Genomic DNA, 27649 nt, shown 5'->3' on the forward strand with positions numbered 1-27649 from the left:
TGTTAGTTACTGTAAGGCCCTGACTCACCAAGAAATGGATGTGAATAGGGTTGGGCCAGAGTTAAAATTTTCAAGGAGTGAGATCAAAACAAACTGAGTATATATGGTAAAAATATTTTAGCCACTGAGCTCTTAAGTAGAAATGTTTCCTGATGGTTTGTGTTGTAGTTCACTGGCACATGGTCTCTCAACATTGGATTGTGTTGTTAATGTGCTAAGAGACTAACAAGCATCATGACAGTATTCTGATTTCCGTATTTGAATGAAAATTACAGACTACCGCCATCTGCTGGTATGGAGGGGAACTTCCTCTCAAACAGGCGAAGAACATACTATGTGCTGGTTTTGCCTTTGGTTTTAGTCTTTGCCAAAAAAACTGCACATGAACACACCGCAGTGATACAGGCGACTTAAGCGCAAGCGTTAACTGTCGTTGTTGCTTTGATGTCGGTTTGCTGTGCTGATTTGGAGACTGGCGGTTGAATGATGCATCCAAAACTGCCTCTGTCGAAAAAAGGGGGCTAAAATTCTTTAGTACTCTAATGTTTTGGGGAAAAACCCAAATCCAAACCACAGGAGAGTTTTTCTTTTTTTGAATTAGAGTCCTTACCAGTGGCAGGACAAAACAACATATATGACTGTTAAAGGTCACAATTTCTAACATTCTAATGTGTGGTTCATGTTGTGACACAGTTGCAGTTTCGATATGTTCAGGCACCGAAAGTACTCGGTTAGGTTTAGGAAAAGATCATGGTTTGAGTTAAAATAAGAACGTCATCTTCAGTGATGTAACTTAGGTACGTTAAACAGAAACAGCCATCTCCTGGGACAAAGTCTAGTTTGTGTCTGTTTTCCCACAGAATATGTGAGTTATCTTAAGGAAATTATTGTTATTGGTGACTGTAAGCATATGGAAAAAAAAACCAGATGGCACCATACAGGATAACTGACTCAGAATTGCTACAGTGGAGAAGAAGAAGATGAGGTTGCACTGACAGGTGGTTTGAGTTACAGATGGCTGTAAGTCTCTGCTGACAACGTTTGTAATTGTCTGTTGTTTGCTGATTGAAGTTGAGGTTATTGTCTAGTGTATTGTCAAGGTATCTGAGAGACTCCACCACCTCTACCTTCTCCCCTTTGATGGGGAGACCCCAGCAGGCCAGTGTTTTGGGCGTCTAAAGAGCAGTTCATTAGGTTTTGCGACGTTAAGATCACACCATGAGCTAAAATGGGATATGGGATGTTGATAGTGCGAAAAAGAGTCAGTGTCGTTATAGAGCATTGCGAGGATGGCTGTGTCATCTACATATTTGAAGTAGAGAGTAGTGGTGAACGGACAGTTGTTTGTAGAGCGTAAAGAAATGGACTGAGTATGCACCCCTGTAGAGCGCTGGTATCGAGAGTAATGGTGCATGACGGTGATTTCTCAACCTTTTCTGCTTACATTGCACATTACTGTCTGCTGATTAATTAATTCAGTAAACAAAACACAGAGTCAGTTAACAAAATTTCAGTTTTCATCATCAGTGGAATTCATTGCAAATCAGCAGCCCAAATAGTTTAATTGTGACTAATAGGCTCATTTCTGTGTAATTAAACCATGTCAGACTCTTTTAGGGGAATAGAAACAATGATAAATTTATATTTTACTCTGGAAAAAAAACCCCTGATGTTTGTTAATTGCGTCATTTACAAAAAATAGAATAAAACCAAATGTATAACAATGGCTAGGCAGTTAGGCTGTAATGCCTATAACAACATGTTAACCACTTTCATGAATAAAACAAAGCCTTAAAGTTTTAAACTGTTTTCTTCCCAAATCCTCCAAATTCTGCTGTCAAACACACCATGAGGCAGATGTAGCTTTGTCATCCTGCTTCTGTGTTTTGTTATCAGCTTGGTGTCATTCCACCTCGATTGTGGCAGACACGGGCTGTTTGAATTAAATATGAGCTTGTCTGTGTTTTCCCCTCTGGCAGCGCGGTGCACGCGGGGTTCAGATCGGCAAGCAGCATCATCATATTCTTGAACTGCTTGCTACATGTGTTTGTGGGAGTATAATTGCAGCGATCAGGTGAATTTGTATTCGAGAGTGTGTTTGTGTGCAGGTGTCTGTTTGTTTCTCATTAGAGGTATTATTGGTAACCTTAGAGTGTACAGGAGAGGGTCAGCAGGGGTGCACGGCCATGTGACAGAATGATGCATCAGCTTTGTTTAACAGTACACGCACACGCACACACACGCACGCAGTCATACATCAAGCCCACAAGCATCGCTTATGGCCGGCCTCAGGGAAGGCCCAGAGGGTTGTACCTTGTGTCACCAAGTGGCACTTTTATGTCACCCAACACCACCTACAGCTCATTGACAAGTCAGCTACAGCCTAAAAACCCCTCTCCACCACCACCACTGCAGCGGATCCATTAATTGTACCTGCCACTCTCCCTGGCCTCAGTGCAGGAAGACTAATCTAAACAGCTTTATGGTGTTTGTAAGGTCAGAGCTGGCTAACAGGTTTCTTTATTGATAAATCCCCCCTGTGGCTGACCCCTGTCGCTTCAGTCTGTGAGCTCATCCGTCACTTGATGATGTTGTAATTATCCAAAGGTTTATGTGCTTGCTCACTATTGTTTGTTGTTTGATCCTCGTGTCTTGTAACATATTGACCCTTTGATAATCCCTGCTCCTTTGTGGTGGTCCATCAAGTTGTTGGAGTTAGCATGGAGCTCACATGGTAACTGAGTACACTACCTGAAGAAATATTATCTAAGTTTAGGACAAATAAAAAGGCGATTTCACAGAGAAGCAGACATAATGGTTAACGAAATGTTAAGGATATATCTAAGACATCAGCCTCAGTTATCAGCAAAAACAGGTTAAAATGATACAGTTAGACGCTGAAGCCTCACGTACACATCACAGTGTGGAAGCGAAAACACCAGAATGACTTTGCTGATATCAAACTAGCTGTGTGTAGCTGTTCGTCCTCAGGCCCAAACAAGATTATCTCCGGTACATTTTTTTTTGCAACTGGCGCTCTGTAACATAACACTAGTTCTTGTTGGTTTTCTCCTGCAGCTTGATCAAATCCTGTCAAATTGTTTAAAACAAAGTAGATCCATTGAATTAAGAGTGGACCTGCTGGGAATGAATGGCTTTAGTATCAGTTGATTCAGGAGTTCAAGTCGATCTGCATGGGCCCCTAAGCAAAGCAAGTCAAGTGTCCCTGGCTTACATTTACATTTTGCTCATTTACCAACAGGTACGAGAACAGCGGATGGTGCTATTTGACAGCTGAAGAGAAAGGACAGCTGTAGGTTGAAAAACATGAGAGAAATTTACACAGCAAGGTGAAGCAGTAAAGTTTAGACCAGAAAAAAAAGCAAGAAAATAGCAGCTGCTTCATTTTTTATTCCCTCTATATCCCCACTACCTCCCAGCCCTCCTCTCCTCCCTCTATTCCCTATTTCTATCTCCCAGCATCTCCTAATTACACCCAGTGTTTGCACTGTGGGAACACGCCTGCCACTTATTGCCCGACCTGTTGTTCTCTTTCCTCAGTGAGAGTGGTGGAGGCAAGAGATGGGTGGCGCACGTGTGCAGGTGTTGTGCAGACTCCTTCCCGGTCTTTTGTATAGCACACAAAACAAGGACACGTTGCCAACCGCTGTGAAATTATGTAGGGAAGTAGATTAGAAGAAGCGAGCGCTAACTTTTCTCCCCCTGGTTCCCTCCATCCAGCGTCTCCTCATCCTCCTTTTCGTGTCATATGCAAATAGACTTGACAGAGAGGAGCCCATCGCAGTGTGTGTCCTTCACGTACCACATCATCAGAGTGTATTGACTCAGAATAAGAGGCTCGTCTCTCCTCCGTTCCCCTCCTTAATAAGCCTTTTCGCTTTGGCATATTTGTCAGAGTGGAGCTCAAAAGGAGAACATGATGTAAAGAGGTAGGGAGGCTGGTTTGGGGTTTTCATATGCAAAGCAGCAAAGTGTGGAAACATCCTTTTTTGTGTAATCTGAGGGGACTGCGCAGTAAACGATGAGTTTCTGTCCTTGATGGACTGCAGATGCACCAACTTTCCCAACATGTTGCACTTCTCTCCTTCTTTAGGATATCTCATTTTGTTTTAGTTTTTAAGGGACTGTTCTTTATTTATCAGAGGAGGGGGTGGCTTTCATTTTTTTTACCCATTCCTCCCCGAGTGACTTGCAAAAAACACAGTTCTCCCTCCACTGTAAATAAGTTGTTAGATTGTACACTTTGATGTTTAAAAAGTGAAAAGTTGAAGATGAAATCCCTGATTTTTCACTCTTCATGCATGCTGGTTAGAGAGTGCAATGCTTTATTCTTGGCCAAATTTTAAATGAGACAGAGAAAAAAGTGATTTTGATGAAATATCACTATTTCAAGCTTAGATTTGGTTATTTCTTTTGGTAATCTTTTGGTTATTCTCCTCTGAGGCTTGTTTTTCTTTTTTTTTAATCTCACTTGTTTTACTCTGTTTACTGACTGTTCTTTATCAGAGGATGGGGTGGCTGGGGTGTGAGTTTTTTTTTTTGTTTTTTACCCTCCCCAAATCTACGAATATTTTTCTGACTGGCAAAGAATGCATGACCTTTCATACACATAAATAAGTTATTAGATTTTGAAACATATCTTTTGATGTTTGAAAGTTAAAAGTTGGAGTGAAAAAAAACAACTTGATTTTTCACTCTTGTTATGATTTTCCTTGAACATATTATGTCCCACATAATATGTTCAAAGAAAATTGGAAATCCAACAATTATTGTTTTTGCAGTTTCTATTCATGAAAAATTGTGTAACTGAAAAGAAACATAGAAAACATATTTTCTTTAAAAATTGGTGCTAAATACATACAAAATAAAGACATTTTGTAAGTTGTGTGCCCCTCCCCCAAGAATACAGAACATAAGTCCCTTTTTGGTGATTAAAAAAATATTTGACATGCCTCCCCCTTTTATGCACCACCCCCTCCTCTCTCATAAATATTGAACAGTCCCACCTTGTTTAGAGAAACTTGCACACTAACGAAAGGATGACACTAGATCAGGAGGAAAAACATATTCAAAAAAATGGAACATCTTTGAAACATCTTCATAATAATCCGAATGTTTGTCCATAAAACACGGATTGAACATGCACTTGCAACTGACTCTTGCAGTGTTTTCCTCTCTGTTTCTCTGTAAAGAGATAAGAGACTATTGCTTCAACATCAGGATAAACTCCTCGCCAGAGAAGAACACTTAATCTGGACTTAGATAACTAACTTTGTTGAGGAATACAATGCAAAAATGTTCTCATCCCAGCAGAGCTGCATCGATCCTAAAAGGAGATGAATGCAGATGCAGCTCTTGAACACTATTGCCCTCCATAGCTCCTGAGTGGTACTGCATCCCATGGTTTTCAATAGAATATCAACAGATAAGTTGTAGCCGTAGGCTCGTTATTCTCTGATCAGGGCTATTGATTAGTGGTCTGTCCTGGTCTTTTATTATCCCATGTCTTTTCTTAATGTGCTATTGACTTTCCTTTCACTCATCTGTCTGCTCAGGGGACAACATACAAGGCATACAAAGACAGATAGACAAAAGGCAGAGCATGCACATCTGTGTTTTCTGTGAAAAAGCTTGTTCAGATGTGTGTGTGCATTGGCAGGTTTTATTGTGTGTGTTTGTGTTTATACCCTGTTGGAGAAGCTCAGCTGCAGTGCGGTGCTGTGCCGGGTGCCGTGCTGGCACTAATTAAACATCCTCATCAGTCCATTGGCTTAATTAGAAGTGTCTGTTTCCTTGACTGCAGAAAGAGAAAAAAAAGTTTATGTTAAAGAAGAGCAAGAGTGAATGAAAGAGGAGTGAATTTCTAAAGCAACAGGTGTTCGGTTTGAAAAGTGCAAATGAGAATCGGGTTTTGGGGCTGTGGTACACAAGGGGAATTAGTCTATATGTGTGTGTATACAGAGTGAGAGCCTGGAGGTTGCAGGTTGGAACGCTGCAGGCATCCCTGCTCCATCTGGTATGAGCCGTATTGTAAGTGACCTTAAAGAACCCTGCACAAGCACACAAACACAGAGGCAGTGCACTAATATCCTCTCACATGCTGTGTTTCAGTGTGATCAGCCGAGCCCCGGGGCTGAAGCTGGTGGTGGAGACTCTGATGTCGTCACTGAAACCCATCGGCAACATTGTGGTCATCTGCTGCGCCTTCTTCATTATCTTTGGAATCCTGGGAGTACAGGTGAGGGGGGAGGGTGTAGCGTAAAACAAAAAGACAGTCTTGACAGAGAAACATCATGCGACAAATAGTCCCTCAATTCTTCACTTTCCACTGACCCACCATGTAGTACATACATCACGTAATCTTAGCAGAGAAATAGTTTTTCCATTCACTCCATGCTTTATAACTCACACTGTAGGACACTTATGAATGCTTATCTGCTGGCAATGGAGATTTCATGGCTAACAGCCCAAGGACCAATCTATACCAATGAGCTCTGTGTCCTTGGCGTACTTCAGGCTCCTGTCTATTAGCATGTTTATGTCCATAAACCATCTGTCCAAGTTAAGCAGTGTCACAAAGGATTAATGGCTGTGACAATGCCATGAAGCAGTGACTGGAAGCTGTCACTTGTTAGAGAGCGTCAATAGAATTCACTACACCGCCTTTAATATCCGCCGTTGAAATGTTTTTAATGTTGTCAGTATAAGTGTAATCATTCAGTAACCTATATTTTTTTTATGATACATTTTATACCAAGCAGCCATTGATGACTTTTGTACTCAAGTTTCCAGGTAATACTTATGGAAGACCCAAATCCAAGCTAGTGCCCTAATTCTAACCGTATACAACCTGAACCTTTGGTACTCACACAGCCTGGTAGTGCGCTTTGCAAAGTACAGTAAATATGCATATATAGTCAGCAGCCGGTTAACTTACTTTAGCAGAAAGACTGCGAACATGTTCACTTTTTTCAGGAAAATTAGTATGTGTATGCTGTTTTTTAATGCAGGTAAACCCACTAAAAATAGGCCATAGACTCCTTTGCCATTGCCAGTAGACCAGATATGTGTACACAGCTCAACAGTTGAGTATGCCTTTCTGAGTCTTTTTACTGGTGTGTCATGTTCGCCAAACACAAAGTGACAGTAAAGCAGTGTCATATTTCCATCGCTGCTAATCAGAGCTGGAGCCAATAATTATCTGCGCGTACTGCAGACTCATTTGTCATGAGTACCTCGATTGTAACCATTTCCACTGAGGGCGAAAGTCAGACTTTAGGGGGATTTTGAGTGCTTTTTGTCTAGTGAAAAAGCTGCTTACTGAAGTCAGCTAACCTGGCTCTGGCTAAAGGTAAAATAATCCTTAAATGCGATTTTAACTGGAAGAAAGTTACTTTTTTCAGTAATCGTTTCTGCTTTTCTCTCCACCCTGTTGGGGAGACTGATCCCTGTATCATGAGCAGCAGTGCCTCTTAAAGAAGTATTTCAGACGTACCTCTTGAAGAAGTATGTGAAATTGATGCTGCATAATCAGAAAGAAAAAAAACAAGAAAAAGAACTGTGGCATTCGCTTTGCATATGAGGCAGAACCCTACAACTACCAGAATGCAGTGCACCATATTGGACCAATAAACAGCCAGCTAGTGGGTGATGTAATGGGAACTTGTCTATTTGACACAATGGAGGCCGCATGGTAACAAACATCTTGTATAACTTTTAAACAGTAATCTAAAAAATGTTTCTTTTTGCGATTCAAGTTTGGTCTGCGTTTGAGAGAGAGAGAGGAAGAGAGAGGGGGAAATCTGTCTCTCAATCCAGCTGTATGCTCTTCGTGGAAATTTGGAAAGTACAGCTTGCAGTTTGAGTTTGAAAGCCAGCAAAACTCCTCAGAATGACATGTGTTGTGTGAAAACAATGAATAATTGAGAGGAACAGTGGAAAAAAAAAAAATCTGTTTTTTTTTTTTTTTTTAATTGTATGAATTTTCTGGAAATATGCCATGTATGAGATGTTATGCGAAATGACTAAACCCAAACTTACCACAAACAGCATACTGAAGTTTTACAAACCAATTCTCTGAATCAGAATAAGAATCAGAATCAGAAAAAGATTTATTGCCAGGTATAGTTAACACAATACGAGGAATTTGTTCTGGTGGGTTGGTGCAACATAAATATAGAAAAAGAAAACAGATAAAATAGAAGATACAAATATAAAATATAAAATATTAAATATAAAAAGTACGAGTCTTACAGTGCAAAACAAAACAAGTAACACAAGTAACAGTGTTACAGTGCAAGAAACAGAACCATGGAATTAAAGTTATATACAAGAAAAAGTTCACTGTAAAATAAACAACAAGTCTGTTTTTCTTCCCAGCTCTTCAAGGGGAAGTTCTTTGTTTGCCAAGGAGAAAATGTACAGAACATTACCAACAAGTCAGACTGTATGCAGGCCAACTACAAATGGGTGAGACACAAGTACAACTTTGACAACTTGGGACAGGTGAGATTTCAGATCAATAAATATGAAATTAAAGAATTTGCTGAGGTGCTTAAATATTCCTGCCATCTCACTACTTCGTCCTTTTTTCTGTTTCAGGCCTTGATGTCTCTGTTTGTTCTGGCGTCAAAAGATGGCTGGGTGGACATAATGTATGACGGTCTAGATGCTGTAGGAGTTGACCAACAGGTTAATATGTTAAACTCTCTCACACACAGAAACACACATGTGCAGAATCTGTTAGCGGTCACTTATGAGTCAGAATTAAACAAAGCTTATACTGTAAGTGTCAATAAAATCCTCTGTATCCTGTGTGTGTTTCAGCCGAGAATGAACTACAACCCATGGATGTTGCTCTACTTCATCTCCTTCCTGCTGATCGTTGCTTTTTTCGTGCTCAACATGTTCGTGGGTGTCGTGGTGGAGAACTTCCACAAGTGCCGGCGCCACCAGGAAGCCGAGGAGGCCAAGCGCAGGGAGGAGAAGAGACTGAAACGCATGGAGAAAAAGAGACGGAGTAAGGAGAAGGAGCTGGCTGGTCGGTAGTCTTTCCACATCTTTCTGAGTCCTGCTTGATTTGAGCCTGAGCCTTTTTTTTGTTTTTCTTTTTTGCTTTTTGATTTGGTTTGGCCGAATCTGGAAGAACGCAATTAGTGAACTAGTACCAACTAGAGTTGCTGCTCTGCGGTAGAACCTTCCCTTTCCCCTCGACCATCCTCTTTTCCTTTCCTCGTAGGCCCTCAAGCTAGTCTTTGACGCAGTCCGGTGGTCACCTTTTCTGGCTCTGCGGACTCAGCTACAGACTGTGGAGGCTCTTCTTCAACTTCAGCATCATTTTCATCAAGTTGAATGTTAAGAAAAGCTTCCATAATCGGCCGGTCCACAGAGCTAGGACAGCTGACCACTGGTGTTAGCCTCCTTTCCCTTCCCTCTTTCCTTCCCTTGCCTGGTCTACCGTAGACGCCGTGCTTGGGATGGCCCCTTGGAGCATGCCCAGTGAGTGCTGACAGACGGGGCTTGCATGGTGGTGGGTATACAGAGCTAGAGGGAGGGGGAGTTGTTGATCATTTTAAACGCCCTAAAAACAAAAACAAGACGACCCCCCTCCCTTCCCCTCTTGTGCATGTGGTTTAGTACAGCCGCAGGGGCAGGGATAGACTAAATCTGGAAGAAAACCAAGAGTCTCCCCTTTGTTTTCACAAAGCTAAGATCTGAGATCACATTGGGTGAGATCTGTAGGAGTTAGATCCCCTGCCCGTTCCCCCTCCCCTTCGGCTGTATAGGAGTTGGTGACAAACTGCTTGGTTTGGTTTTTTATTCTTTCCACTGCCTCCTATATGCAAAAACACAAGTATTAAACTCTTTTCTTTTTTTGTGAATTCAGTGCCTATAACACAAGTATTTTCCCAAAATCCAAAGGCACTTTCTTTATTAAATGTCTACAAGGAGCAGTGGACACGATTGGTTTCTTGAAAAAAAAAAAAAAAAGATCCTTTTGTTTCTGTCTTTTTGACATGATACTTGACGATAGGAATGTTTCAACTCTTGAGAAATACAGATGGAAATTGATCTTCCTTTTTCAGGAGGCGTCTGCCAAGGGTGTCCGACCAATCGAGAAACTCGCCCAGACCCTTGCACACTCAGTCTAACACATTTACACTCTAACTCAAGAGGCCCCTTTTCTCGAAAGCACACAAAACCTTTCATATTTCCAAGTTCGTACCGCTGTTTTTGATTTTTCTTGTTTTTGGTTGAAAGCTCTTCTTTTTTCTTGGCCTGGTGGTTCTGTCAGGTGTTCTTTTGTCAGGAAACCTTTAGTCTGAGAATAAGAAAAAAGGGCTAGGGTAGGTTGATTTATTAGCAAAAAGCAACACAAAAAGGCAAGGTTGCTTCTAGGAATCGCTTACCAGTGCAACTTTAGGAATATAGTTTGTAAGGTGGATGAAAACTTCTGCTTTGGTTTGAGAAGTTTAGTTTGAGAATCGACGGCTACCTGATTGTTACAAAAGTTTTAATCCAAAGAACTGGACTCAGAATCACTGGAAAGACAAAACATAGGAACACAAAACCAGCTTAATCTTTCATCGCTTCCTTCTGGCCTTACTCCATCCCTCTTTCCCTCTTTCTCTCTTTTTGACTCTCTCCTGTTTCCAACTCATCCTTTCTTCCTTGCTTTCTTCTGCTTCTCCCTAACTAACACGGTTTCGTTCCTCTAGATTTATTGGTTCCGGGGGTGAGTTGGGCCCTCTCTGAAGGCACAGTGAAAGGTACAGAGTTTCCAGCATGTTCTGTGTGTCCCTTTAAACCCACTACCACTACCACCACCGACCACGACCACCCACCATGGTGGCTAGGGTTCTAAGTTCAATGATCACGGGAGGTAGGGCCCCATCCCGCGTCCCCGCCCCCCTGCCTCTCTCCCATCAGCTCTCAGTCCGCTGGACATGCTGTTACTTGTTTTCTCTGTCGTGGCTTTGTCTTTCACAGCTCTTCCACACTTTCAGCGATCCATCCACTGACCACAGCACTGCACCACTTAGCCACCACCGCAAGAGAAGAAGACTCTTGTACAGTTAGGTTGGCAGGGAAACTGAGCTGGAGACATGGTGAGAGAGGGAGCGTGTGAGGTAGTGAGGTGTAACAAATGTTTTAGTTGTTTGTTGGTAAAGGATTCTGAAGTGTTTTTTCTTCATAAACCCACTTTAGTCCCAAAGTTCTTTAAGTACACAGTTAAAGAATAATTTTAGTTAATTGCATCTTCGGGCTGTACTTTCATTGTGATCTCTTGGCTGCGATAGTGTTTTGCTTACTAAAGAAAACTGCTGAAATATGGGAATTCAGTGAAGTTGCCACTACAGAGTCACACAGGATAAGACACTTGAGCACTAAGACCATCACACAGATTGTAACAAGACCAAAGCTTTGATCCAGCCTGTAGATTTTGAGATATTCTCTGAAAGGTCAGGGGATCACTAAGTCTGTGTTCACATTCCAAGCAAATATAGCTCAAATATGATTTTTTTGACTCTTGTGTGACACAGATCAGATTTTTTTATTCCTCCTTGGTCGGACATTGACTTATTTTTGAGGGAAGCAGAAATGTTAAAATACTCATTTATGGCTATAAGGACTCATTCCTGCACCACTTTATGGTGACTGTTTCAGGGGATGGAGCTTGCACCCCTATGTCATAAATTTTTCCTCAAATGCCTTTTCGACAAATCTGACACTTTCTTTATTGCTGTTCCGACGTGCATGTGTTTGAGGTAATTGTTTGATTGTGAGGCGCATCAGGGCAGTATGGATATGGGTCACTTCAAACGTGAACGTGAATAATTTTGGTAGAAAGATCGGATCTTAGGATTGAGCATGAGGCCCTGTAGTGTGAATGTAGCTAAAGGCAACCTCTTGGAACCATGAAGATGTGTACAAAACTTTCTGGCAATGTATTTGGTAGTCGTTGAGATATTTCAAAGTGAACTGACGTGATGTATCGACAGAAAATTCACAGTACCAGCAAAGCTCCCAGGCCAGTAACTGGCAAATTGTGTATATCAAAATTGAACCAAGAAGGTCTGCAAACTTAAATAGATGTTTTCAGTGGACAGTTGAGCTAAATGTTTGGCCCTCATTTTCCTTTCCAAAAAAGTTTGGAACACCTCTGATCATGTGACTGCATTGTGTGTCTTGCCTTCCTGATTCAATGAGTACAAGGTGATTATTGCCAATAAGAATTGATGACCAAAGCTATAATAATAAGGGCCAAGTTTGGACAACGCAGGATCCTTCTTTAACTTGACCAACTTGTATTTCTCTCCCATTGAGTCGTGTGTTTTTCAGCTCCCTGTTTTTTAAATTGGATCAGAGATTTAGATTAGAGCTTGATCAGGTTATACAAGTGGTGGCATCTTGAATGAATAGACTCTCACTCTAACATTCTTTAATAACATCCTCTATTAAAGGTCACTGGCCTCCATTAAATGGCATTGGAGCACAGAAATTCAATCAGGAGCATTCTGTTATTTTTCCACTGAGTCTGTGCTTGACTTAAAAGCTTAATTTAAGACACCCAGTGCCAAAATATGTAAATGTAATCACAGTAAATCAAACTGCAACAAACTTTGTCGGAGTATCTAACTAGTTTTTTGCGCTGCAGTCTCCACAGACTTGGCTCCAAATAGCTTGTTTCACTTACAAAGAGGGCTTAGATAGTTTCTTTGGTAGAAAACAATCTATTTTGAGCATCAGTAGGATACTAATTTTATATCATGAGATAAAACAAAGTAAAGTCTGTAGCCAAACTGCATAAATTTATCTCCACCTCATGGCTGATTTACTACAGCACAATGAAAGGTCACAGCAGTACCAGTTGTTATTAAACGAGACCACAGCAGGTTTGTTAACAGTGGTCAGCTCTTGTTATCGCCACAAAGGTCATCTCAGGTCTGTGTGACCACTCTGACTGGTTTGCAGGCACACGTGGTTGAATTGTCGCAACTTGTTTCCATGGCGATCTGGTTCAAGTATTGTTATGATAGAGCTGCAGAGAGGTTTGTTACATAATGACAGCACCTACAACTCTGCATTATAAAAGTTTGTGTGTTATGTCTTTGTTTTCTCATATTTTATTACCAGGTGCAAGGTCTGTTAAATAGGGACACATTCCAAGAGGGTACACGACTGTGCTAGACAGTATTTTTGTTTGTGTGTGTGTGTGTGTGTGTGTGTGTGTGTGTGTGTGTGTGTGTGTGTGTGTGTGTGTGTGTGCGCGTGCATATGTGAGTGTGTCAGGGGGCAGATGGTTGGCGAACAGGTTGTAAAATATGCAGGAGCAGCTCTCATCTCAAATCCCCTCTCCTCTCGGCCTGACCATCTGAGAGGCGAGCAGGACCCCTACAATCCTTTTGTTGATCCTATGCGGCATTTCACAAGTGCTCTGCAGTATTTTCATATTTTTACCCACAGGTAATTACAGGAGTGCCAAAAACACAAAACACATACATAAAATAAAGCATTCACATAGTGCGCTACTTGTTTATTTAGGGATGTTAACACTCAGAGGATAACGTGTTTGTGTGTTTGCGTGAGTGTTATGCACAGTGTGTTTGTGTGTAAGTACACTGACTCTTATCTTTGGCTCACACTGCACTAGAGCAGCTTTTTTCAAAAGGCTAGAAGGGGAAGAGGAACAAAGAGGAGAAGAGATGATGGAGGAGGCGCATTAAGATTTTGACTGAGGATGGATGAAGGAGGGGAGAGACACAGGGGTGGAGGGGAGAGGTGGTAGTTACATACGCACTCACTGACAAGTCGGATGAAATTGTAACTATATAACTGTAGACATGCAGCCATTTTTGACTAGAGATATTCTAATACAATTTTGCTTTCCTGATACCAATTCACAATACCAGAACTTGCATACTGATCCGAAACCATTGTGTTAGAAAAATGAAAAACAGCTGTATACTACTAACCCTGAAACTAAAGCCTTGAAGAGAAACTGTACATGTCTCATTTTTATTGCGGGACTGTTCAGTGTTAAATGCTGCTTGTATTGCTGTGACATCTTGCTGTGTAGTCTACGGTTTCAGAGTGATGAAGAAGAATTGATTTCTGGGGGAAGAAAAAGCTGTTTTATTCAAGTGTAAAACTACTTTTGACAGGGTTCCAACAGAAATGGACAACCTGTAAAAGTCATGGAATTTCATCATCACATTTTCCATATGTGGAAACGTAATGGACTTAGACACAACATTGAAAGTTTTAGAAAAGTCACGGATTTAACAAAAAATGATTTAATATTTTGAAAAAATGATGGACTTTGTAAAATCATAGATTTTCTTTTTGGAAAAGTCATGGAATTAGTAAAAACCATTGAAAGTTTCAGAGAAGTCATGGAGGAAATCAGGTAATGTAGTTTAAAGAACGACTAAGTCTGTGTAGCAAGGATGTCAAGGTGGTCAAACAAACACATGACTTTTACCTAGGTGACTGCTGTTTGTGTCCCGTGTGAAGCCAAAAGAAAATGTTGAATTTTTTAAACTCTCATCTGTACTTCATTTTTTGATCGTAATCGTGTTGACACACAGAGAAAATCTCAACCATACACAGTTAGACAGTCATGCATTCAATACACACAATGCTACACACACATACACATAGTCACAAACACACACACAGATCCAGGACGGCTTAGTTCCCCTCAGGGTTAATGCGAAGTGTCTCCCTGTTTGACTCGACTTGTTGTGTTGAGTCATGCATTCTGCAGTCAGAGTCAGCTGCTTGTGACAGACACATCAGGAGAGGCTACAGTACACTGCACATGATGTATGCTGCAAATTGTAAATATAGTTTCATATTATTTCCTCCTTCAGTGAGCTATCAGAGAGGTGGCATGCTGGATGTTTTGACAGACAGCAGCTTGTATCAGGGTAATGATGCTCTCAGTGTTTCTGCACAAATCTATAGGCTGTCGGCTGCTGTGTGCTGCAGTAGCAGTTTAGGCAGCGGCAGTTTTTATGAAGTCTATCAGAGAGTAACCCTATGCAACCTACACTCTTACAGTCAATATTTGAAACATATCAGTAGATCTTTGAGACAAGATAACTGCATCAGTAACCCATTTGGACTAACATAATAGGGCTGCAATAATTGTTTATTTTCATCATCTGTTTCTCTATGGACAGCTTTCTGTTTTACAAATACTATCTATCTATGTCGAGTATTTCTTGACAAAGAAGTTTAAGTGAAGGTCGACCACTCCTTACAGACTTCTTAAAAGGTTTGTACTTCTGAGTATCCCGGATTTTCTTTTTTAGATGATCCAAGAGTAAAACCTTTAGGTTGTTGTGTATGGCATGTCCAACCACTATTCTGCCTTACAGGATCACAGCAACCTCCCTCTTCACCGTCTGTAACTCCTCTCCATTTCTGATGTAAACTATACTTTAGTGTGTGTTCACAAGCTGGCAGTCAACCATTGTAATTCTTCATAAAACATGTGTGACACATTGGTGTCTAGGTCACACGGACTGCTCAGATTCCATCCATTCATTAGTTCTCAGCCCTTTTAATGGTCTAGGTCCACAATCTGTGAACCCAAAGAAATACATTTCCCATCCATCTTCTCTGCAGTTGATGTATATTACTACACAAAATCTCCCTGTCATGTCTGCTTTGGAGCTTGGCTGTGCTAGAAATACCGTGAAGAGCGCGGCTTTCTGCCGACTAGTTGCACGCACTTAGCTGTGAAGCCGTTGCACAGAAATCCATCTGTGTATTTTCTTTTTAATCAATTGATTTACTGTGATATGTCAGAAAATAAGGACAAATGCCTTTAGCAAGCTCCTAGAGCCTCAACTGGCGTCCTCTGTTTTCTTATTCTGTCTAAAAAGTATTTAAAAACCCAAAGGAACTCTGTTTATACTAATCTAACTTAGAACTCACTTCATTTCACATCTCAAAGGCTTTAAAGCAGCCAATGAACAAGTAACATTAGTAAAGAAACATTTCATCATTTACATGGCAAACAGCAACCAAACTTGACTTCTTTCCAAGAAATTTGTTGATAATTTGTTTTGCCAGTTACATTTTGTTGGAAGTGTTATTGCTGCCTGGATTATATTCGGTTGGAATAGTTTGAAGTGCCACGCTCTTGCACTGCACGGAAGTTGAATGTGGGTGGTCTGGGTGGATTGTGGGTGTACAAAACATAAGACTTTGACACCAGAGGCTGGTGTTCACATCCTGAGAACATTTTATATTTTTTTTTCTGCAATCACTTATATTTCTTTATTTCATGTGTTATTCACACTTAATGTTGTTAATGTTAATGTTCTGATAGTGTCTTAGTGATGGAGAAGAGATGTGTTTGTCTGTCAGAGTGCACGGTTAGAGAGGAGCAGTGGACAATAAATGATAAGAAATAACAGTAAATAAGTTCACTGTTTTTAAGTCTGTGCAGGTGACATTTATCTCAACACGTGGCAGAATATGTTTGTATGTGTTTGGGCTCTGTGCTGCTCTCATATTATCACATTATTATGTGTGGATTTGGTTGGATTACAATAGTCTTCGATGTAGTACTGAACTGTGGTGTGGAAGCTTTGAAAGAACATTATGGACAAAATAGGCCCAAGTGTCTCACTAATGTCTCTGTCGCTGTCCATGGTGCTAACATGCTCATCACAAACCTGTTGTCCACAGTTACTTTACACCAAGTATGAAAAACTTCACCTTCAGTTCATAAATTCCTGCAGCCATCTGAGAGCAGTCAGACAGATATGATGATAAACCTGCACCCTCTGATTGAAAAGTGCTGCACCAGAGCCCAGTGGGGCCATCCACAGGGTTTCATTAACTTACATGCAAATGACACCAGACTCAACTCCTCACACAGCAGACTGCTCAGTTAGAACTATTTTTTTCAGTGTTTCATGTTTTATTCATGATATACATTAACTCTATGTAACCCGAGCAAAGTGGCTTGTTTAAATTATTATTTTTTCAAAAACATGAAAGAAAAGAATAAGAAACTTTAGAGGAAATTATGCAAAAAAAGCACAACATTGGTCAAAAAAGTAAAAGAAAATTACAAAAATAAAAGGAAAGTAAAAATCAAAGCCAAGGAAATTACCCAAAAAGTGCTTAAAATAAAAATAATTCTGTTACATAATTTTAAATACACAATTCTGATAATTATAAATATAGCGAAATTGACATTTTCTTAACCAATAAAAAAATCAGATAAATCCACTAATTAATGGGACATTTTATGCTTAATTGCTGACTTTTTCCCACGTTTTTAAAAGAAATCAAACCAATTTGCTCAGGGTTCATTATTTTTAAATGCTTGTGAATGGCATCTGAAACCAGCACAAAGAAACTGATGTTGATCCGGATTTTAAAGGGTTAAGATGCGGACGCCATATTGTAGTGCTGGCTGATATTGAAAGTTCCCTGCTGATGATATTGCTTTGAGAAAAATGAGATATGAAATTAGAAGAGAGAGACAGGCATAGATGTAGATGTCTATGGACTAGAGACACAGTATGTTGCAACACCCGTAAGTGGCCACACTTTATAAGCAGTAAATGCTATTTTGCACAACAATCAATCAGCTGCTGAGGTTATGTTTATTCAATAACAGGCTTAGCTGCCCTTGTACAGTCCTGCCACCATTTACCGTCACATTTGTATTTTGTACTGAACCCTATTGGACACTGAGTTTTAAGATGGCCACAAAATATTTGTTTTTATCCCCATCTTAATTCCTGACTTTGTTCCTTTTCTTTGGCTGTCAATTTTTGTTTGGTTTTAAACCTTTTGCTACCAGAGCAGACATCTTTCCTGCTGGAGTTGGTGATACAATTACTATGGTAATTACATACAAAGCCAAACGTATGCTAGCGTGTTGGGGTTTTTTTAAAAAATATGCTACAACACGCTGAAACATAGAGAAAGCAAGACAAAATGAGAAAGAGACTGAACTTAGCGTAACATATTTCTAAGTGTTACATTGTAGGCAACTGGACTTCCTTGAGTTTCTTGACAGTCAGACAGACTTCACCTTTCATTTAAGCCACTCGGATGAGAGAGGAAACATCTTCAAGAAACTCAAGCAAGTCCAGTTATAGCACCTAGATACCATGACCTGCATGACTGACAGTATTCACCAGTTGTTGCATAATTATATCTTTCTGTTATCTTGGACACATGAGGAGCAATATTGTGGCCAAGCAATATAGTGTTGAACGCTAATTTCATCATATCGTCCAAGCCTATCATGCTAACACGTTGTTGTGTGTTCACATGTTGCGGCTCTGCACCATCCAGACAGCAAGTGATTTCCTGAAGAAGCGTCTCATGATTTGTCGAGCTGTCAGAGCTCACTGTGATTGACTCAGCTGTTTCAGAGTTATGAGATCAGTGATGTGACTGCTGAGGGTGTATTTACTAATCACCACACCCTCTGCTCCATCTTACGCAACCCTTTTGCACAACCAAAATCGCAGGTGTGTTTAGAGACGGCCACACAATCCATGCATCCAAACTACCAACTTTTAGCATTGATTTGACTCTGCAAAAGAAAAACTATGTGAAAGCTGAATGAATTGAATTTGTCCATTTGTGTGTGTGTGTGTGTGTGTGTGTGTGTGTGTGTGTGTGTGTGTGTGTGTGTGTCTGTCTGTATGTGTGTGTGTGTGTGTGTGCGCGCGCACGCCATGCTTGTATTCCTTCAGGAAGTCAGTGAGAGAATTGTGGTTCTGCCATATTAACAGATGGCCCTCGACTTCTCAAACAGGCTGAACAGATCAACACTGTGGCCCGAGCAGCTCTGGCTGGGTCAGCCCCCACATGAATGCTCCACAACACTCTCTCATCACATCTCACCCAAAACAGTCATCTTATCAAGTTATACATGTGCAAAAATAAGGCAAATACCCTGAACACCACATACACATACCAAGGTGTGTTTCTGTAGTGATTTCAATATTTACTGTAAATTGCTGTTAACTGCATGTGTATCTGTTGAGTTTTTGATGTAAGCTGCCATGATTTTCAAGGCTGCTACCCTGGAATTGAGTAATTATGTTATTTTTGGCCGCAGATGTCACAAGCTCTCTCCTTCTCTGTTGGTGGCCGTATGTTGCTTTGGAAAATCACATGTTTAAGTGCTGATTGCCGGTGGTGGCAGGCCAAGTCGTAAGGCCACATATTTTGTGCTAATCCATTTTCAAGCGCTGCACATATTGAATCTGTAGTGATTCCTTCAGCTTTCCGAAAATCAGCCTCTCACTTAGAGTCCGACAGCAGCTCTTCCCTGCTGTGTCTCGACTCATGTCTTTTACATGTTACCAACCTTACTGCACACAGCAAGTCGCTGCAATGGAGGCACAACTTTAGGTGTGTCCCGTGGAGTCACTAGAACACATTGTGGCAAATTCACATGGAATGGATTGCAGTCGCTGAGAGCACCGTGAAAACTTATAATAATCAACTTTAATCTGAAAGTACATTATGTCATTTAGGTGGCAAAGATCATTGTTTGGTACTAAAATAGTATTTTAGATGTTTTGTTTGGTTTTTTTTGATTGAAAAATTCATTACCATAATGAATATGAAATATGTACAAATAGCACAGCAGCAATGATTTGTTGTGCTTGTCAGCGAAGTTAGGTTTCTTTTTGTTTCTCTCTTTTTGTGCAGGTTTAGAGGCCATAACAGTAATTTTTCGGTCCTTTCGACTTTTGACAGATATGGAAAAATGCAGAAAATTGAACTTGTTTCAGGATGTATAAAAGTTGAAATACGCAAAGGTCATATTTATTTTTAAACATGCAAACATTTTGAATAAAAATACAGAATTTTACTTACAATCTGAAGTATTGAAATTACCTTTACAAGTGACTTATGAGGAAAGAAACACATTCAGCATATTTGTTATGCCTGAATGATAAACTCAATACCTACAATTTATGACAGAAGCTGCTAATTGGCTTAAAACCCAAAAATGACCTGTCATATTTTTGATAGTGATGTTTAAATGTTTCACTCAGACTTTTTCATGAAGTGTTTACATTATATGGGATACTGTAGCTGAATTCAGTCCCACATTCAGTTTAAGGGTCATGGTGGAGTTAAGACGCTGCACAGTGATAGTCGGTTGACTTCAGTGAGGGTGGCTTGATCTGTTGCCTGCTTTCAGAAAATAAGCTGTTTTAAATTTTAACAAGCCTATTATGTAATATATTTACAATAAGCTTGCAGGAAGGATTTGTATTTATCTCTGAAACACTCATTTTATTTGTCAGTGTATTTTAATTCTTAATGCAAATCAAAACACCCTAGACCAAGTACTAAAACAAGTGACAAATCGACTTAGACTGTTAGAACTCATTAGAATACTCCAATCTTACATTTAGGATTAAAGACTTTTTGAAACTTTATTAATTCCAAATACAGGTCAGATTTACTTTGAGGTTCACAAAGTTTTCCACCTTTTGAACCTTTTTTAAATCCAAAATATAAGTAAATCTTTTGCTGAGCCGCTGCATAATGTAAGTCTCTATATCTCAGGTCAGTTTTAGAGTCAGTATGAAAATTGAATAGGGCTTTAAACTTCTATAATAGTTTTCCCATTTGCAGTAAGTGAGCAGATAATAAAGGGTTCAGCTGATGTGGACAAAGTGACTGTTGCATTTTCCATGTAGATTCATAAATCCTCATCACCTTGAGGTGGGTAAACAAAGTCATTTTATATGTTGTGCTAGTAATCTTATTTGTCACGACACAGCCAGCAGTCAACAGCAACACAAGCGTAATAGGATCACACATCATTTGCCTTGACACCAAACACACACAGTCATCCAAAAACATAAGTGTGGGTATATGCAAAGCATCTTGACAATCCATGAGTAGCTGTTCTTCATCTACTGGCACTCACACGCACACACACGCACATATGAGGAGACACACAAGCCAGCCGGTGACAATCCCTAGCTGTATCTGGGTCAGTGCGAACAGAGATGAATCTAACGGAAGTTTCACATTGCCCCCCTTTCTTCCTTCTGTTCCTCTGTTGTAGAGATGTAATTAATAACACCAGTCCTTTGGGGAGAGGGCGAATGAGAGAGGGAAAGGAGGGGGGGAATCTCAGAGGAGAGGAGAGCAGAGAAAGAGTGAGAGACAGTGACATACCTTGGCGAAAAGTTTGATGCCACAAGGTATAGGTAGCAGTGTTAAGTGAAGTGTTAAACGTGTTGAATCTTTTATAACTTTTGGGGCTTGGCAGCGATTGGAAGCCATGTAAGTGCAACTGCTTTGGATGTGCCACAGGGTGTGTGTCAGGGGTTCCTGATGTTGCCTACATTGCTTCCCACCCAGAAACTGACACTGTTATCCAAAATTTTACCAGTAAAGTCAAACCCACCCACATGAGGTGTTAATGTTGCAAGCTAATGAAGTGAATTTTCCTCCTGGAGACATTAAATATATGAGTTCATCCATAAATGTGGAGGCATTAATGACTGATGAAATGTACTGAATAGGTGAAATCAGAAACTGATGGATGATGTTGTTATGCCTGGAAAGAAAAATCGAACATAATATAATGAATAATAAATCTCATTAATTGCCAGAGAAGGCAATGTTGTAGCATTAATAACCGCTGTGAAAGAACATATAGTTAGTTTGATTGAAAAAGTATTTTGTTGGAAGAAAAACTGCCCCTGACAACACTACGCCATGAATGTTTCATGTTGGAAACTTTCTCTATGAATATTTCATCAACAGAAATGTCAAGGAGAGAACGGCACAGAGCAGAGTGGCAGACAGTCTCATACTGTAGTGCTGCCCTGCTGCACTGAATGTAGTGATGAAGAGACATGAGGTGGGCTTTGAATCATTTCTACTGAGCCGGGGAGCTCTCTATGTAGGGGGCCGAAACCAAAAGCTGTGTCTTAGCTTTTGTGCAAGTGCTCATGCAGTATGTAGTAAATATTATGGACAGGCCCTCAGGACAAATGCGGAAGTGGCTGATGAGCTGTGCATGAGATTAAACATTTGGTACAGGACCTTGTGAGAAGTCATGTGTGGGGTGTCCGGGAGGATTATATTTGACAGAGTGAACTAGACAGCAAGTTTTTTTTTAGCCACTTTATGTGTGATTTAAAGCTTTGAACGGGCTTTATATATTGTTTTACCTAAAAACGCTTGCATGAAGGGGTAAAAACGTTCCAAATTCAAGTCCAGGGGCTTGAAAGTTAAAAAGCCTTCAAACAAAAAGGCTCTCTGGAGGACCTCTTCTTTTTCTTGCTGTGTGTAGCCAACGCGTTCTCACTCCGAACTCGTCACATGGTGCCGCTTTGTCAGGACCTTCTGCGTCTACCTATGACATTTTAGGTATCCTGATGTCAACAAATGCTCATGGTGGGATGACATCATGGTGGGATTACGCGGCCTGTTACCATCATGTCAAAAACTGCACATGTGGTGGGATGAAGCAGCACTGTCCTTGTGTTTGTGTATGTATGTACACAACAGTGAGGACCGTCATGATGGTTGGGAGGAACCAAAGTCAGGGATGGTAAGGTTTAGGCAAAAGAGGCACATGGTAAGTTGGAGAAAAACAAATACATACACACACACACACACACACACACACACAGGAAAGTCGGTTGTTTGTGGGACTCACGAAAGTCCGTTGTTTGAGGCACCCAACCACTTCCCCACCCGCCTGCCCTGTAAGCACACTTGCTCTCCGGCTGTCTGCCAGTGTATGATAACGAAGTCACTGGTTCCGTCCATCAGCAATATCAAGTGACGCCATCTGTGTGCGTTGCATGTGAACAATCCTGGTGCCTTCCAGTGATCCACCAGTTTACCATAACAACGCCACTGTTTCTGTCCGACCGCATGCTCATCTGATGCCATTCGTGCATGTTTGATGTGGATGCAGAGGGTGGCTTTTGGAATCACACCTGTACGCGAAAAGCACTGACAGAACGGTGCTATTTGAGGAGTTCGGAATGAGAACGGGCTGGTATGGTTGACCGGGACTGTGTGTGGATATTGTTGCTCTGGATTTAAAGATGGATTCCACAAAGGGAGAAAGGGTAAAACACTACGTCATTATGCTGTTAAAATGCTTCCCATCGGTCTGTACCTTGTCATCACTTGTTATCCCTGTTGCTCCGCCCTCCACTCACGCCGTCCAATCGCTTGCCTTCACCATTAAGTCCCCCATTTCAATTGGTCCATCCTGCTCAAGTATGACTCAGAAAGAGGTGTGTCAGTCTACCATGTGAACCAGCACAATGTCTGTTTGTATGTGTTGAAAAGTGCAGATAAGTGTGTGTGTGTGTGTGTGTGTGTGTGTATCATGCCCTGTCATTTTGAATGATTTTCTTATTTCTTCGCCTGTTTTTCTTCTGGACTCCTCAATTTGCTCTGCTGCTCCTCTCTGTTCTTCCACAGTTGAATTCATTACTACTTTTGATCGTCTTTGTCTGTGTTCTCTCTGTGTCTCTTTCTCTCTGTTTGATATTTAAGCAAGGCAGCAGAGCATTCGGGAATTCCAGTCGAATCTTTTTCTTTTTTTTACAGTAACTGTTTACGTTGACAATTTTTTTTAGACTCAGTGTTTGCTGGATTTCAAAATTGGACATCTAGTCCTTGACATTACCCATTTTCCCCGGCAGACACTGAGTCTCAAGGTTTACTGCTGAGCCATTCACCATGAAGGACAGGGGCATAAAAGCAGCCGCCGCATCCAACCGAACTACTGTCTCAGAAATGTAAAAATATAGATGTTTCTCTCTGACATTTTACTCACTTCCATCCAGATCATTTGCCTTCAAATTGCACTGTTGCTGCTTTTACTGCCCATGCCCTGCTGTTCCTTTCACAGTCATTCTTTTTATCATCCGGGTCCAATCTCATCCATTCCCTTCTGCCATGCCAATCCACAATTCTTACCTCAATGCTCCAATTATCCATAAATCTCTGATGGTACGACCAAACCCATAGAGCTTCAGATACATTCAGAGGAGATCCAGCTGAGCAGAAACCATTGCACCGATGAATCACAGCAGTGTGTCATGACGTTTTGAGATTCACAGTCAGGCCTCCTTTTCATTGGACTAGCTGGCACAACATCCTATCCACTTCACAACCAACTGCAGACACCCTCACTCGATCACTTTGTGGACAGCTGTAGGTCCACAGTGTTCCAGACCCATTCTCTACATATCCAATCCAACCCAACCTGCGCTCACCCAAACACGGTCACAGTATACCCTCAGTGCTGTACCGTGCCCTTCCAACTCATCGGTCCCACAACCAAGGACCCTAACTGTGTCTGTATTTCCCAACAAAGACCGCCTCGGAAATGTATGAATTATGTTTTTGAGCGTGGCCGTGTCCAAAAGCAACTCCCAGGCCCAATCTCCAGCCTTTAACACCCTCATCCCCCAAAGGTGAATCAAGAGTCCACAAAGGGGAAGGTGAGTGCACTGGAAGGCAAAAGAAAGAGGAATAAGGCTCTTGGGGTTGTTCTTGGACTGGGAATTTTTTTTTCTAACAATGTTTTTTCTTTTTGTTGTCTGTTGGACCCCAGGCAGAATTTCAACAAGGGTTTCGATCTCCTAACAGTTAGTAAAGTCATTCAGTAAAACTAAGATCAAATCTCCATAAGATCCAGCTGCTTTGCATTCAGGTTGTCCTGATGCTCAGTCGAGGCTCTGTTGCTGTTTCAGTGTTCACAGGAAAAGTTGCAGAAGCTGAGTGTCTGTTCAGACATAGTTAAGAATTTTTACACTTCTGCACCAGCAATAGCTGTGGCCGGAGGCAGTATGTTTTTGGGTTGTCCGTCTATCCATACCAGTCTCATGAACCTGATATCTCAAGAACGCCTTGAGAGAATTTCTGCAAATATAGCACAAATGTCCACTTGGACTCAAGGATGAACTGATTGGTCATGGGTCAAGGTCACTGTGACCTTTCATCTGTCTTATTATCTTGAACCCAATATCTCAAGAACACCTTGATGTCTTTTTTTCAAATTTGACACAAACATCAATCAGATATTTGATGGTCAAAGGTGAGGGCCACTCTGGCCTTGTCTGTCTCATGCTTGTGAATGTAATATCTGAAGAAGGCCTTAAGGGAGTTTCCTTGAATTTGGCACAAGCGTCCACTTGTATTCGAGAATGAACTGATTGGAAATTGATGATCTAAGGTCAAGGTCACTGTGACCTCATCAAACATGTTTTTTAAGACATGTTTTTAAGTGCAACATAAAACTGAGGTAATAATTCTATTTTGCCATAGTCTTTCATGATGTGTGTAACAAATGCTTTGTGGTGTTGTGGTACTTTTCTTAGTTTAGTTATTGAAGTACCCCACACCTAAATAGGAAGCCATATATAGGGTAGCCTCCTTTTTAAAAAATTAAAAGCGCATATTTTCCTCTTAATTTCAGCCCTTTGTCTTCACAAACCTGTTTTTCTCACCCCGCAGCTGAGCTTGGGACCTGCCCAGTGAAGGAGGGGGGCTGTGTGGCATTAAGAAAACCTTCTGCCGCCTCCTGTAATCAGTCAATTTTAAATGTCAGTGACTTTATGATAATGACACAAATAATAATTTTATCAGGTCTGCTGGTTAACATGTAGTAGGATTTATGAGGTGTGATAAAACCACTATTTCATACACATTCCAGCAACAGAAACAGAAAAATATGTGAAAGAGAATAATTTTTATTATGAATTCAGCTTAAAACACCCCAAAAGTGATCACAGAGAGGTGACAAACCAAGGTTTAAAGGGGACCTATTATGATCATTTTCAAGTTCATACTTGTTTACAGGCTTTAAGTTCCAAAAAGTTTTCCTAATACTTTCTGTGCTGGAACGCCTGTCTTAAGCCTCCTCCGGGGTAAGCCTCCCTTTCGAAAAAGCCCAGTCTGCTTTGATTGGTCATCGTTTAGGGTCGTCTGCATCTCGGCATGTCTGTACAGCCATAGCAGTCAGAGGGATGACTGTAACAGAGAACAGCAAAACTTTCATCCTGTGAGAAAGTAGATTAAAAGTTTGAAATAGTGTATTTGGAATGGTTTAAAGCCTAAAGTTTTTGCTCACAGGAGAATTGTTTTATAATATGTGTATTTGGAATGGTTTAATATATATATATATATATATATATATATATATATATATATATATATATATATGCCTATAGTATAATAGCTCATATTATTATATATTATATATATATATATGTGTGTTATAATATATATATAATTTTTATATATATTTTATATATATATGTATAAACTTTGGCCACATTTAATATGAACAATCAATAATGTAACAATACATATATATGACAGAAAATAAGGTCCTGTTGAACGTGCAGAGACTGTCTGACAAGACCCAGTCTGTCCCACTCCTTTCAGAAGAGGAAGACAGAGGGGAAACTTTTTTTATACAGGACAAATGTGTTTTGCCGTGTAGGCTTTGCTGTTAGGACAAACTCGGTAACAAATGAAATACATAATTATGTGTTGATAAGTACATTGCCAATAAATATGGACATTTTTGAACATAGTCACGCTTCAGACATGCACATTTATGCAACAAAAATAGACACACAAAGAGCCTCAAGTGAGACAGTCATGGAGCTGTGGACATGGCTACACGGTTTAGAACGGCAGCTGATCAACTAAGGCAGCTGCAACAGAGCCGCAGCTGAGCCAGATCTTGTGGATATTGACCATAAAAAACTGTTGTATTGGGACGTAATTTGTTTTTACGGGTCACCTTAGTATCAGAAGAAATATTGTATTCCATTTAGGTCACATACATACATATGATAACTTCATTGTACATTCTAGAAAGTTTATGTAGTGCAGTTATTTTAACAACCACAATGAGATCTAAGCCCTTGTGAGATGTTTGTCCTGTTTGGTCTGTTAAAGGTACACTGCATCTGTATCTAACATGAGGATGGAGGTGCAGAGAGCAGATTTCGTGACCTGCGCAGAGAGGTTTGCAGGTTGTGACCCCCCTGTGGCTATGCACCCGTCCTCCCGACCTGTCAAAATGATGTCAGAGCAGAGAGAGAAGGCTGCCACATCAGTGAAGGAGGCGAGCAAAACATGGATGCTAAATATTTTCTCCTTTCAAATGAATATCTGTACCATCTGTTGCTACCTTACTCAAAAAAAAAATCAGACTCCAGACAGGAGCAACATTAAATTCCTCTTGAAGATCAGCTCTGCTCTTTTCTCTGAGAAGGAGAAAAGAGCAGTGGCAGTGAGAACAGGAGAGCTGGGGCAGCAGTGTAATTTGGCTTTGTAAACTTTCACCTTTTCTTCCCTCACTTCATTCTCCTCCTGCTCCTCCAGAGACGAGTTGAGCTTTAGCCAAAAGGTTTCTGGCTCTGTCTTTGCTTCCATTTCTTCTCCTTTATCCCCTGATGTGTTGTTCGGTCTCTGCCTCTTTGCCCCATCCATAATATTAAGGGTAGTGCTTACTTACATCCTCAAATTACATTTTTAGGGAACCAGTCTTGCATACTAACTCACTACTATATCCAGTTTTTTAACCCTTTGAAACCTGGGGTAATAT

At 40.6% G+C, this 27649-nt stretch overlaps 1 protein-coding gene across 1 annotated transcript in view; it reads left to right on the top strand.

Moving 5' to 3' along the window:
• cacna1g (calcium channel, voltage-dependent, T type, alpha 1G subunit) overlaps positions 1–27649 on the top strand; it is a 190942-nt gene that overhangs the window by 131692 nt on the left and 31601 nt on the right. Inside the window, exons 22-25 of the mRNA XM_042508301.1 lie at positions 6133–6259; positions 8401–8526; positions 8623–8712; positions 8848–9061. Of these exons, the coding sequence (XP_042364235.1) occupies positions 6133–6259; positions 8401–8526; positions 8623–8712; positions 8848–9061 (557 nt within the window). The remainder of the gene's footprint in view (positions 1–6132; positions 6260–8400; positions 8527–8622; positions 8713–8847; positions 9062–27649) is intronic.

This window comes from Plectropomus leopardus, chromosome 19 (genome assembly GCF_008729295.1).
Source record: "Plectropomus leopardus isolate mb chromosome 19, YSFRI_Pleo_2.0, whole genome shotgun sequence".
NCBI lineage: Eukaryota > Metazoa > Chordata > Actinopteri > Perciformes > Serranidae > Plectropomus > Plectropomus leopardus.